At 45.3% G+C, this 14,205-nt stretch overlaps 1 protein-coding gene across 1 annotated transcript in view; it reads left to right on the forward strand.

Moving 5' to 3' along the window:
• Nucleotides 1-14,205, forward strand: part of fbln2 (fibulin 2) — a 225,187-nt gene that overhangs the window by 171,241 nt on the left and 39,741 nt on the right. Inside the window, exons 14-15 of the mRNA XM_059944108.1 lie at nt 4,617-4,760; nt 4,974-5,102. Coding sequence (XP_059800091.1) covers nt 4,617-4,760; nt 4,974-5,102 — 273 coding nt within the window. The remainder of the gene's footprint in view (nt 1-4,616; nt 4,761-4,973; nt 5,103-14,205) is intronic.

Raw genomic sequence — 14,205 nt, forward strand, 5'->3', positions numbered from 1 at the left:
TGGAGCACGGTGTTCTGCTGACCCTTTATGTACAATTTTTGAATCTGTGCCTTCTTAAAAATTGAATTGGGAAATTACACTGAAGCAGGACAGAGGAGAGCTGTTTATTCTCTTGACTTCATAGGACTTCACTTCAGAGTTTTAGCTTGGTGAATAAATGCTTCTGGAATTCTTTCTTGCAGAATATTTACTCATCTTGTTTTAATTTTTAAAAGCTCAATATTTTAATTGAATGGAAAGGTTAGGAACATCTCCACTGTTCTTCCTAGGTGTAGGATTTAATATTAGAGTACTCAGATAATCCTTTTACAAAAATTATTTTTTTAAACCCATATTTGATTGGGAAACAAATTCTTCAAAGCAATAATAGCGTGCCATCTTACTGAGGCTAAGAGCTCTGGAAATTGACTTACTGTATGTCTCTTGTTCCGTTAAATTTGTCAATGAAAAGGCTGAAACATTCAGCACATGTACAAGCCTTTGTAGCTGATTTGAGGCCCAGTTTGACAATGGAGGACTTTGCTACTATGTTTGTGTGGATTATTCTTTTATTCTTATTAATACCACATGCTTGCCATGAAAATGTGTGCAATTACTTCCGAAAGATGATGGAAGCCCAAAGCTTAAAACAAATTCTGAAATTATTTTAGGGCACAGAAAAGAATATTACTATTAATAATGAAAGGAAATCTGTTGAGTTCATCATTTAGATCTTCTAGTCAAGTTCTGAGCAATGTTATGCATGTTTTCATTTCACAACAGCAGGCTTCTTTGGTTCTGTGTTTGGTTGGGAGGGTGGGCTAGCATCAAATAATACCTACATTCAGCATGTGTTGATTTGGAGGGAAGGATCTTATATTTGTCTATTCTATTCTAGGTGCAGAAAATGTTGTGGTTTAACAAGTCTGCTTGAGTTGAGTTGTTCTCCAATCTTGGCAATCCACTTGCAAATATTTCATCACCATACGAAGAGATATCATCAGTGTGCTGTTAATCGTGGTGTGTCCTCAAATTGCTTGGTCTTTATATACATATCAATCAGCTGATTGCACCCTAGTTTGGAAACTCATTTGTGCATTGGGGAGGAAATCTCATCGCTGATTGGTTGCATGGTGAACTTTGTGCGTTGTGGTCTCAAAGTTTGCCTGTGTTGGCTCATAAACAGGATCGAGGTCTACGTGTTTGTTTACAGAACTGATCGAGGAAAACCACACTTCTAGGAATTTGCTTGCATCCCGCATATTTGCTTGCGCCATAACTTTCACTGATGCCCAGTCCATTTGCCAAGATCGGAGAATGACTCAACCCAACTATCAACCACCTGAGCTACATTTTTTTTCTGAATCATTTGTAACAAGTCTACTTTCCATTGTCTGGATGGCTTTCTATCAGACTGTACTTTGATGCATAAAGAAGGAAACAGTTGTGTTGATCTGCTGTGAGTAGATCATCAACTGATAAAAAAAAAATCCATAGTTGTTGTTCATGCAGAGTTCTTGAGAGTTTTGATGCTTTTTTTTCAGGCACTTTATGAATCATAACATTCCTTCAGCATCCGCTGGTACTTGTGGAGAAAAACAATGGATTTGGTCAAATATCTGTTCTTAATTGCATGCTAATGGTTTTAAATGAAATGTGTAGCGGGTGAAGCTACATTATGCCTTTGACTATTTACCTTATTCATGCTGTGAAGCTTTTAACCACCAGAGACGCACATGCATGATCACAGCTAGATTCTACCACATTAAATAGCAGGCAGACCATGGAGTAACTCACTTTTTTACACACATGTATTACATCTACATTTCCAAAAATAATCAAAATTTTGGAGAGAACTTAATTGTCAGTGGGCCGAGAAGTTCTATTGTTTGGCACAACATTTAAGTGTATGAGATTATGTCAGAGCTGAAAACTACATATTTCCTATAATGAATACAAGAACTTAAATACTGGAGTAAAGGTCTTAGCGTTAAGCATACGAATGCCGTCTTCTTGACTTGGACGTCATACAGAATAGAGCTTTGTTCTGGCAGATACTTGCAAAAAGATTATTTGTTGACTATGGATTTTAAACCATAATGTCTTGTACTGCATTGCCCAGCCTGGAGCATAGTACTTACAATGTAGTTGTTGGCTTTGATGGCCTCATTCTAAGCATTAACGCTCAATGATAAATTGTGTTATGTGACCCAGAGCGATGAAAGGAAAATAAAACTAAAACTTAAGTAAAAACACTATCAGAGATGACAGCAGAACAGCAGTGGCTGGAGTTACTGGGAGCAACTCTGAAGGTGCAAGATAAATACGTGTACATCCCAAAGATTCTAAAAGAAAGATAAAGCCACTGTGGCTGACAAGGGAAGTCAAAGACAGCGTAAAAGCAAAAGGGAGGACATATAATATAGCAAAAAATAGTTGGAAGCTAGAAGATTGAGAAGCTTTTACAAACCTACAGAAGACAACTGAAAATACAATAAGGAGAAAAAAGATGAAATATGTTTGTTAAGGTGGCTAACAAAATAAAAGAGGATACCAAAAGCTTTTCAGATATACTGTATAAAGAGTAAAGGTAAGACCACTGGAAAACGATGCTGGAGACTTGGTAGTGGGGACGAAGAAATTGCAAATGAACTTAATAAGTACTTAGTGTTAATAATCACTGTGCAAGACACCAGCAGTATGCCAGAAATTTGAGAGTACTGGGGCTCAGAAGTTAGTGTAGTTGTGATAACTGAGAAGGCGCTTGGGAAGGTGAAATTTCTGAAAGCAGATAGGTCACCTGGACCAGATGGACTACAACCCAGGGCTCTGAAAGATGTAGCTGAAGTGAATGAGTAATTTTTAGTAATGATCTTTCAAGAATCACTAGATTCTACAATGATTCCAGGTGATGGAAAAATTGCAAATGTCATACCACTCAGTAAGAAGTGAGGGAGACAAAAGACAGGAAATTACAGGCCAGTTATCTTGACTTCAGAGGTTGGGAAGAAGTTGGAGTCCCTTATTAAGAATTAGGTTTTGGATACTTGGAAGCACATGATCAAATAGGCTGAAGTCAGCATGCTTTCCTTAAAGGGAGATCTTGCCTGACAAATTTGTTGGAATTCATTGATGAAATAACAGGCAGGATAGACAAAGAAGAGTCAGAGGATGTTGTTTATTTAGATTTTCAGAAGGTCTTCGACAAGGTGCTGCATATGAGGCTGTTAAACAAGATAAGAGCACACATAGTATTACAGGAAAGGTACCAGCATGGATATAAAATTGACTGACTGGCAGGAGGAAGAGTGGGAATAAAGTGGGAATAACAGCCCTTCTGTTTGGCTGCTGGTGTTCCGCAGGGTGCAGGGTTGGGACTGCTTCTATTCATATTATGTGTCAATGATTTGGATGATAGAATTGATACTTTTGTGGCCATGTTTGCAGATGATACAAAGATAGGTGGAAGGGAAAGTAATGTTGAGGAAGCAAGGAGTCCAAAGATCAGAAGAATGAGCAAAGAAGTGGAATATAGTGTAGGAAAGTAAATGGTCATGCGCTTTGGAGGACAGTAGAAAGGCATAGACTGTTTTCTAAAGGGGAGACAATTCAGAAATCCAGGGTGCAAAGGAACTTGTGAGTCCTCATGCAATTTTTCCTAAAAGTTAACTTGCAGGTTAATTCAGTGGTAAGGAAAGCAAACGCAATGTTAGCATTATTTCCAGGGGACTAGAATATGAAGACATGGACATAATGCTGATGCTTTATCAGGTATTGGTCAGACAACGTTTGGAGTATTGCCCGTTATCTAAGATTGTCCTGAGCAGGGATTCCCAACCTGGTGTCCATTAATGATATCTCTGTTAATGATAGGGGTCCTTGAAAACGATTGGGAAACCCTGGTCTAGCAGAAATTCATGAAAAGGATCCTGTGAATGAAAGGTTTAACATACGAGGAGTGTTTGATGGCTCTGAGCCTGCACTCACTGTAGGTTAGGAGAATAAGGGGTGATCTCATTGAAACCTATTGAAGGCCCAATGAAACCTACTGGAAGGCCCAGATAGAGTGGTCATGGAGGCGATGGTGCCTAGATTGGTGGCGTTTAGAACCACGGGGCACAGGAGGACACTCTTTACAAAAGAGGAGAGGAGGAATTTCTATAGCCGGGGGTAGCAAATCAGTGGAATTAATTGCCACAGATGGCTGTGGAGGCCAGGTCATGGGTATAGTTAAAGTGGAGGTTGATAGGTTCTTGATTAGTAAGGTTGTCAAAGTTATAGGGAGAAGGCAGAAGAATCGGGTTGAAAGGGAAAATAAATCAACCGTGATGGAATGATGGAGTAGACTCGTTGGGCTAAATGGCCTAATTCTGCTCCTATGGGCTTATGCTCCTATTATAAAATCATGACAAATAACCCTGCTGATATCAGTTTGTAAGAAAAGCAAGATTTAGATTTGCTGTTAGAAATGTATTACAATGAGATCAGTTTTACAACAGTTGGTAATTGAACATCTATTGAGAGTCTTTGCTCAACCTTTCACTAAACAATTTAAAGGTCAGTGAACTGATTTTTGTGTTTAGGGGTAAGTAATTTAGGACAAAAAGATTAATTTTTTGAATGAATTTTCATTTTAGACATTAATGAATGCACTACATTAACTCAAGCTTGCAAACCTGGGTTCAAATGCATTAACACCGTTGGGTCTTACACCTGCCAGAGAAATTTCATCACTTGTGGAAGGGGATACCATGCTAGTACTGATGGTTCTCAGTGCATTGGTAAGAACATTTTATGATACCATGAATCTAAATAGTTGCTGTTTCAATTTTACCTTTTAGATATAGAAAACCTTTTATTTTGTATCAGTGAAATGTGTAGACAAGCTGCTTTGTAAATTTGAACATGCATTTTACTGCTGCTCCGGGAGGAGGGTTGCTAGTGCAATTAGTGTTTCCACTTTAATGAAGCCTATAATCCTTTGTTTTGCACAGACATTGACGAATGCCAGAATGGAGTGCATCGCTGTGGTGAAGGACAGGTCTGTCAGAACATACCTGGGAGCTATCGCTGTGATTGTAAAAGCGGTTATCAGTACAATTCCCTCAGCAGAACATGCACTGGTATGTAAATTATCACTGCTAACATTCAAGATTTTTTTTTAACAAATACAAATGTACAAAGGTAATTCAATTTCCATGACACTATGCACGATCTCCACACATTCTAGTTATAAATAGCTGTCATTTGGAATGGCAATAATTCTTTCCCCCCCTATTGTTGAAGAAATTTCCACAAGGCCCCATTTGAAGCCTGCAATTAGGAATCATGAATTGCAGGAGGTACTTCTGAAAGGAAATAAACTGAACCTTGCAGGTTCTGCTGTTGGCCGCTCTTGGCAGAGTGCCAGCGCTGCAGTCTAACATAGAAAGGAAAACATTTAATAAGAGAAAGCTTCAGCAGTTTGGCCGGTTTGAGTGCAGCGCCAGCTTTTGTATCAACCGTTCACGTGGATGCTAATGACCTATTCATAATAGAGCACAATAAATAAGTGTTTTGGTGTTGACATTATGATACCACATGTTAGCAATGTGATATAATAACCTGGGACACAGGAGAATGATTGAGCTTCAGTAACATGAATCAGTTCAATACATTGCCTGAACTTCTGCTCTTCTATCTGACAGCTGTATATATAGATGAGATGAAGGTGGGGGTAGCAATCTGTTTCGTCCCAAACTCCATTATCTCCATCTTACTCGTGCAGTGTGTTTTCCTCTCCTCAGAGTCCACTCCTACTGATTATGCACATCAGTAAAGAAAATCTGGTTATAGGCAAATACAGGTGGACAACCATTTCAAGATTTAGAAAAGGCAATGGCGTTAAGAATCTTGAAGCCCTCTGTTTGCTGGGCTTGGCAATGGAAGTCGTCTCCTAGCTGTCTATATACACAAGCCAGGGCAGCACGAAATGGGGGGCAAGCTGTTGCCCATGCAGCAAGCTCCCCCTCTCCACGCAGCTGATGAATCCAAAGGAACGGCAGAGACCGACAGAGTTTGGCACCAGGAGTTGGCAGTCAGCATTGACCTCAATGTAGGAGTACCGTTGGGATTCCAGCTTGAGATTTTTCCTCAGGGTTTACTCCCGAAGCCTTCCTCATGAGTGGGTATAGCTGCAAGACAGCGGTGGTTTGAGATCAGAGTTTTCCTTCTAGGTGAGTTGCCAACCTGGCTGATGAGCCCCATTTGCCCGAAGTGACTGGTTTTACGGTGCCAGTAACCCACCTTTGCCCCTTCACCTGCAGGAGAAATGCTTTTGCCAGACTTCGTAGCTAAGCCACAAATGAATGCCAAGATCTGAACTTGGTTGTCAGAGATGCATGCTTATCCCTACAGTCACCCCCAGCTATAGCAACCTTAAGGAGCTAGGTTTTAAGAATAATTCTTTGATATATTTAACAGTGATTCAATAGTTAATTATTTTTGATGAAGTTTAATACAATGAATAATATTTAATATTAGGTCATGTCCTTTGAGGTAATTTGATTTTAAGTGGTGGAAAACATTAAAAAAAAAACAGAAAATCATTTTCAAATTCTGTTGTGATACAGCAGCCAGCTCAAAAATCATTCAAGGCCCTTCAGAATGTGTCTATTATATCTATTGTAGATAAAAGATATTTAGGGACATCTCAGGTACCTGCAGATGAGCAGAATGATTGGAGACTCGCTGTTGATTAATTCATCCTGATAATGTCGTGCTGAGTAAGCCTGCCGTGGAATTAATGATCATTGTGATTTGTACGGAATAATTTTGCTTTCAAGAAGGCCCCCTGTAGAGTCATGCCTTTAATAAACAGCTATAAAAACTTGAAGAAGCAGCAGAAGACAACTGACTGTCATTTGTTAACCACATCCATTGCCAGTTCTATTAGATAGAGTTCCTTTTCTGATTGCTGTACCTGATCACTGCATGAATTGCCCTGTCTGCTCTCATCCTCTTCCACTACTAAGTCCCCATCACTTGGAAGCTCATCACTTACTCAGGGGCAATCCCAATTTTCCCCAAAGGCCTACGTTGGCATGCAGAAAAATCTAAACTGTGTGCACCACTCATGGTATCTGTTAGCGCCTGCTGCTTCTCACTGCTGCATTTCCCCTTGGTGGCTGAATGCAAATTTGAGCTTTGAACCCTCGTCACGTGTAATATCTGTTTACAACCACTCAATACACCTGACTAAACTGGAAGAGCCAGCCTTTTTGGTTTGGCGAGCAGGGCCTTCATGGAACATGTCTGTGCATCCTTGCGCAGTGCCTCTGGAGCTACCACACACTCTTCATGAAAACTTTGCTGTCCAGTTAAACCCCCACCCCCCGATATGCTGCATGTGCCACTAATGAACTCTCCTCGCACTGGTTTCCAGAAGCTTCCCTTTCCCTCCACCTTGCAGCGGCACTTCATGCCTTGCGAATGTCTCTCTTTTATCTGTAAGATCGGCATCATAAGTCAGTGATAACCTTGGATATGTATTACTTTCAACTGCTCCCTCACACTTCGTGTCATAGTCATTGTAATCCCCTCCTCTACATTGTCTCGCTGACTTGAGCTAGATGCCATTGTTCATGAATCCGGGCCAGTACATTTTGTTAACTGCTTGCACTGAAAGATGCTGAGAAGACCATGCCCACGGTACGCCATCAAAAGAAAGAGTTTATAACACCTTTTGAGCACCAGGCTCCACGCATCATTTCTGACCAATGGTGTGGCAACACTTCTGCATGCTATGGGCACAGGCCAATGAATGAAAACTTTTAACAGGAAGGTGGGTTTGGCTTCTAATTCATAAAAAAGGAAAGTAGGCTGAGATTTGACATTTCTTCTCCTATAAAGAGGATGCAAAGATTGGGAGCCAGCTTCAGTTTTCAAGACGTAAAATAAAAGTTGGATTTTGCATGTGCTTGTAATGAAACTGAGGATGGCATAATTCAAGATCAAGGATTTTGGTGTTGAAAAGGACAGCAGAAATAGGAAGGGAGTATGCTCTTCAGCTTTTATGCTTGCTTGTTCATTCACATTATGCTACTTGCCCCAACCCCCATCTCTCTCGACTCTCCTAATATCCAAAAATCTGCCAATTTTTATTTTTGAATATATTCAGTGACTGAACATCCACGGTCCTCCAGGCAGAGAATTTTAAGATTCACTCTCTTCTGAGTGAAGAGAATTCTTATCATCTCAGTGCTGAACAGCTGACCTTGTTTGGAAACTATGATTTGAGACACCCCAGCCAGAGGAAATAGCATCCCTGTATCTACCTGTCAAGTTCCATATGTTTTAATGAGATCACTACTCATTCTTCTAAACACGAGAGAATAGAGACCTACTCTGTTTAATCTCTCCCCATCAGTCATCAGGTCCTAGAGTTATATTGGCTTTCAATTTAATTAATCTTGCCAATGCAACTCTTTGCTAATACTAACTTCTTTCAGCTTCTAATTTACTCCATACCTGTTGTTCTGCACTAGTTTCAGTGGCTTCGCTCACAAATGATTTATTTGATTGCTCTGCCATTTCCTTACACTTTTGTATATTTTCTCCTTTCCCAGCCTGTAAATGAACAGCAGTAATGCTTGCTGAATATTCTTCTTTACGTACCCATGGAAGCTTTTAGAATCTGCCTTTTCTCTTTGGCTAGAGTTGTTCGTGCATTCTGTGCTCTCTCTCCTCATCGACGCCTGATGCTCCTTTGCTGAAGCCTGAAATTTCCCCACTTTTCAGGCTGACTGTTCCTTTTATGCTACGTTGTGGTGACCCACTTTCTACGCCGGCGAACCGGCTCACAAATAGCCAGCGCGCGGGGAGAGACTTTGATAATGCACCTCTGACATCATTTCCGCCTGGAGAGGGCAGGCGCTAGGGACTAAATGCCAGCACCGCGAAGTTTGAATAAACTAGTCTCGAAACGACTTACCGACTGTGTGTCGTTATTTCAGCGCTGTGTGTAGCACATTGCTACATTGGTGACCCCGATGGTCCAAACGGGATTTGTTCATCTGTTCACGCAGTTTTGCTAAAACTGCCGACTTTCTGGACACTGCGACCACGCGTGTGGTTTAGCCAAGCAGAAGCCCAGTTCCAGATTCGGCAGATATCCTCTGATTCCACGCGTTACTACCACGTGGTGAGCGCCCTTGACCAGGAGACGGCCGCCCAGGTTGCGGATTTCATACAGTCGCCCCCGGAAGAAGGCAAATATGAAGCATTCAAAGTGCTGCTCATTGAGACCTTTGGCCTCTCACAGCGTGAGCGAGCTGCCCGCCTGCTTCACCCGGATGGTTTGGGAGACAGACTGCCGTCAGCATTGATGAACGAGATGCTGTCCCTGGCTGACAGACACAAGCCCTGCCTCATTTTCGAGCAAGCATTCCTAGAACAACTGCCCGAGGACATACATCTGCTGCTGGCCAACGCAGATTTCAGTGACCCCCGGAAGGCGGCGGCCCGGACAGACGTGCTGTGGAAAGTCAAGAGGGAGAGCGTGACGTCCGTTGGTCAGATTACCAGGCCACACGCCCAACAGCAGACCAGACCAGGCCCAGCAGGGGGGCGCACACAACACAGAGGCAGGAGTGAGGAGGACAGAGAACAGTGGTGTTTCTACCACCAGCGGTGGGGCACAGAAGCCTGCCGTTGTCGCCCGCCCTGCAAGGGCCAGGGCCAGCTGCCGCTAATGACTATGGTGGCTGGCCACCAGGACAGCTTCTTGTACGTCAGGGACAAACAGTCGGGACGCCGCTTCTTGGTCGACACTGGAGCGGAGATCAGCGTCTTGCCCCCGATGGGGTACGACACCCGCAACAGGAAGCCAGGACCCACCCTTGAGGGCCGCAAACAGCAGCACAATACAGTTTGGCACCGGCCGGTTCATGTGGAACTTCACACTGGCCGCCGTGGTCCAACCACTCCTGGGGTGGACTTCTTGCGAGCTCACAGCCTGCTGGTCGACTTGCAAGGGAAAAGACTGGTACATGCCGAGACTTTCCAGACGTTCTCCCTGGGTGAAGCCAAGCTGCCGGCCCCACACCTGGACTTCATCATGCTGTCGGACAACAAATTCGCCAGAATCCTGGCGGACTTTACATCGATTCTGGCACCGCAGTTCACGGCAGCCATGCCCAGACATGAGGTACAACACCACATCCCGACCCAGGGACCACCCCTCCACGGCCGCGCATGAAGCCTCCCCCCGGAAAATCTCCGCCTGGCGAAGGAGGAGTTCAAGAGGATGGAGGAATTGGGGATCGTACGGTGGTCCGACAGCCCATGGGCCTCCCCCCTGCACATGGTGTCCAAAGGGGTTGGAGACCATGCGGTGACTACCGCAGACTGAACGAGGCTACAACTCCAGACCGCTACCCCGTGCCGCACATACTGGACTTTGCAGCAAACCTGCATGAGGCAAGAATCTTTTCCAAAGTAGACCTCGTCCGGGGATACCATCCAATCCCGGTGCACCCTGAAGACATCCCCAAAACAGCACTTATCACCACGTTCCGCCTGTTTGAGTTCCTCGGAATGCCGTTCGGCCTGAAGAATGCCACACATACGTTCCAGCGGCTAATGGATGCAGTGGGACGCGACCTGGACTTTGCGTTCATCTATTTGGACGACATCCTTATAGCCAGCAGTCGTCGTCAGGAGCATCTGTCCCACCTCCGTCAGCTCTACTCCCGTCAGTGATTTCGGCCTCACGATCAACACGGCCAAATGCCAGTTCGGTCTCGATACCATCGACTTCCTGGGCCACAGGATTACCAAAGACGGGGCAACACCTCTGCCCGCCAAGGTAGACGCGATCCGCCACTTTGCCCGGCCCAACATGGTCAAAGGCCTGCAGGAATTCGTTGGTATGGTGAACTTCTACCACTGTTCCTCCCCTCAGTAGCCCGTATCATGCGCCCTTTGTACACCCTGATGTCGGGTAAAGGCAAGGACATTACTTGGGACGAGGAGGCCATGGCCGCTTTCGTTAAAGCCAAGGAAGCCTTGGCGATGCTGGTGCACCCCAGAACGGATGTTCCGACTGCCCTCACAGTGGACGCATCTGACACAGCAGTCGGTGGGGTGCTGGAGCAACTCATCGAGGGGCGCTGGCAACCCCTGGCGTTCTTCAGCAAGCACCTACAACCACCCGAACTCAAGTACAGTGCTTTCGACCGGGAGCTGTTGGCACTGTATCTGGTAATCTGGCATTTCAGGTACTTCTTAGAAGGCCACCGCGTTCACGGACCACAAACTGTTGACCTTCACATTCACGAAGGTGTCCGATTCCTGGTCGGCTCGCTAGCAGCAACATCTGTCCTACATCTCCGAGTACACGACGGACATCCAGCATGTCTCGGGAAAGGATAACGTCGTGGCGGACACACTCTCCAGACCAGTTGTCCAGGCCCTATCCCTGGGGGTGGACTATGCAGCACTGGCGGAGGCGCAGCAGGCAGACAACGAGATGCCCAGCTACAGGACCGCAGTCTCGGGTTTGCAGCTGCAAGACTTTCTCGTAGGCCCAGGTGATAGGACCCTCCTGTGCAATGTGGCTACCAGCCAACCTCGCCCCATCGTCCCAGCAGCCTTTTCGACTCCATACACGGTTTGGCGCATCCATCTATCTGGACAACCGTCTGGCTGGTCTCCAGCAAGTTCGCGTGGCACGGACTTCGCAAGCAGGTCAGTGAATGGGCCAGAATGTGCGCGCAGTGCCAAGCAGCCAAGGTGCAGTGACACACTAAAGCCCCGCCGCAGCAGTTCGAACCCACACACCGGAGGTTCGACCACACTCATGTAGATATCGTGGGCCCCCTACCAGTGTCCCGAGGAACGAGGTGGCCAGAGGCGGTCCCGCTCACCGACACATCTGTCGATTCCTGCGCCCAACCACTGATTGCAACCTGGGTAGCACGCTTCAGGGTACCGGCCCACATTACCTCCAACAGAGGCGCCCAGTTCACCTCTAGCCTGTGGTCGGCTGTGGCCAGCCTGTTGGGAACGCAGCTGCACCAGACAACTGCCTACCACACACAGTCGAACGGACTAGTGGAACGTTTCCACCGTCACTTGAAGTCGGCTCTCATGGCCCACCTGAGAGGACCTAACTGGGTGGATGAGCTTCCCTGGGTCCTGCTTGGAATTCGCACAGCACCCGAAGAGGATCTGCACGCTTCATCGGCCGAATTGGTGTACGGTACACCCCTGGCCGTCCCAGGAGAGTTCATACCAGCCCCAAGGGGGCTAGGGGAAGAACCCACAGACAGTCCTGGACAGGCTACGCGAAAGGCTCGGCAACATGGCCCCCGTACCAACTTCACAGCATGGACAGACCCCGACCCATGTACCCAAAGACCTGCACAACTGTAAGTCTGTGTTTGTATGAAGGGGCGGACACCGGGCACCGCTACAGCGGCCGTACGAGGGGCCATTCAAGGTGATTAACAACAATGGGTCCACGTACGTTCTGGACTTTGGGGGGAAAGAGGAGGTTTTCACAGTGGACCGACTCAAACCAGCCCATGTGGACTTGTCGCAGCCGGTCGAGGTACAGGCACCGCAGCACAGAGGCAGACCTCCCAAACAGAGGCTGATCCAGACTGTGGACACTGGGGGGTGTATCGCCGGTTCTGGGGGGGGGGGGGGTTATGTGGCAACCCACTTTCTACGCAGGCGAACCGGCTCACAAATAGCCAGCGCGCAGGGGGAGACTTTGGTAATGCACCTCTGATGTCATTTCCGCCCGGAGAGGGCGGGCGCTAGGGATTAAATGCCAGCGCCGCAAAGTTTGAATAAACTAGTCTCCAAATGACTTACCGACTGCATGTTGTTATTTCAGCGCTGTGTGTAGCACATCGCTACAACATTATGAATCTTCTTTTTTCCCCTACTAATAATAACTTCAATTTCTGTTATTAACTTCACCTGGATCACTCTCCCTGTTGAGATTTTGGGAGCTACACTCTTTGTAAACTACATATTAATACTTGGCCGTTGCTTCGTTTGTTCAATACCTCTTAAAGTAGTTTCCCAGTCTACCATACTCAAACACAAGTAATTCCTTTTTACTTTGCTTTGGTCAGATTGAACTACATTACTTTTAGTCTTGATATTATATTCAACATCATTTTCCCTAAAGGCCCCTTAATTACTAGGTGTCCTCCTGCCACATCCTCGCAGCAATTTTTTTCTAACATTTCATACTTCAAGTCTGTGAGCTCTTATCCGTTAGTTTCAACAGATGGACAATCTTGAGGCATGTGTTTGGCAGAACAGGTCATATCAGATTTTCTGCTGCTACTATATGCCAGTAAAACAGGGCTACTTGTTAAACACCCCCCCGCAGTGTTTAATGGCATGCCATGTGGAAAATCAGTAGAGTGCCATGATAATTTAGGACTGTTGATTACAGCTGATGTTTTTTTCTAAGCTGATAGTTCGTGAGTGAAGGAAGGATTGCCTGAAGTTGATGGATAATCCTGTCAGAGGAAATTTGATAGAGTTTTCAGGGAATTGTATGGAAGGAAGTCAGCAAAGGAAGCTGATATAAAATGAAGTGCTGGAAACATTCAGTAAGACAGACTGCATCTGTAGAGAGAGGATAAAGTAAATGTCTCAGGTGGATGAAATTGCCCAGTTCTGTTTGACCTGAAAGTTTAATCCTGTTCACTCTTCACTGATCGGACCTGTATATTTTCTTCCTGGAATGAAGTTGCCAATCACATGCCCAACCCTTGTCCTTTTGCAGTCAGGCTAGGTCCATGCTGGAATTAAGAAGAATACATATCTTGTAGTTTATTCCTCACCATAGATGCTGTCTGACCTGCTGAGTTCCTCCACTTTGTGGGTGTGTTCCATAAGATTTCCAGTATCCCCTGCCCTATTGTCTGGCTTCCTCTCCAGCAGCATGTGGTATGTTGGAAGCGGTAGGGCTGGGTTTTCACATTGAATGCCGCTGAGTTGGTTTTACTGGTCTCTGTTCCATTCCAAAGGAGGTCTTTTTCTCTTTGCACAGTATCCTTTCAGGAGAACTTTCAGCATTAGCATTGTTTAAGGCTGGAGGCTATATGCCTGTGGCAGCCCTGTGGGCTGTCATGCATCTAGTCTTAGAGATCAGTGTGGTGGTGAAACTTATCAGCACCATCTGATGGTGCTTTACCATTGTCTGAAGCTGACACAAAT

The sequence above is a fragment of the Hypanus sabinus genome, chromosome 19 (assembly GCF_030144855.1).
Source record: "Hypanus sabinus isolate sHypSab1 chromosome 19, sHypSab1.hap1, whole genome shotgun sequence".
Classification (NCBI taxonomy): Eukaryota; Metazoa; Chordata; class Chondrichthyes; order Myliobatiformes; family Dasyatidae; genus Hypanus; species Hypanus sabinus.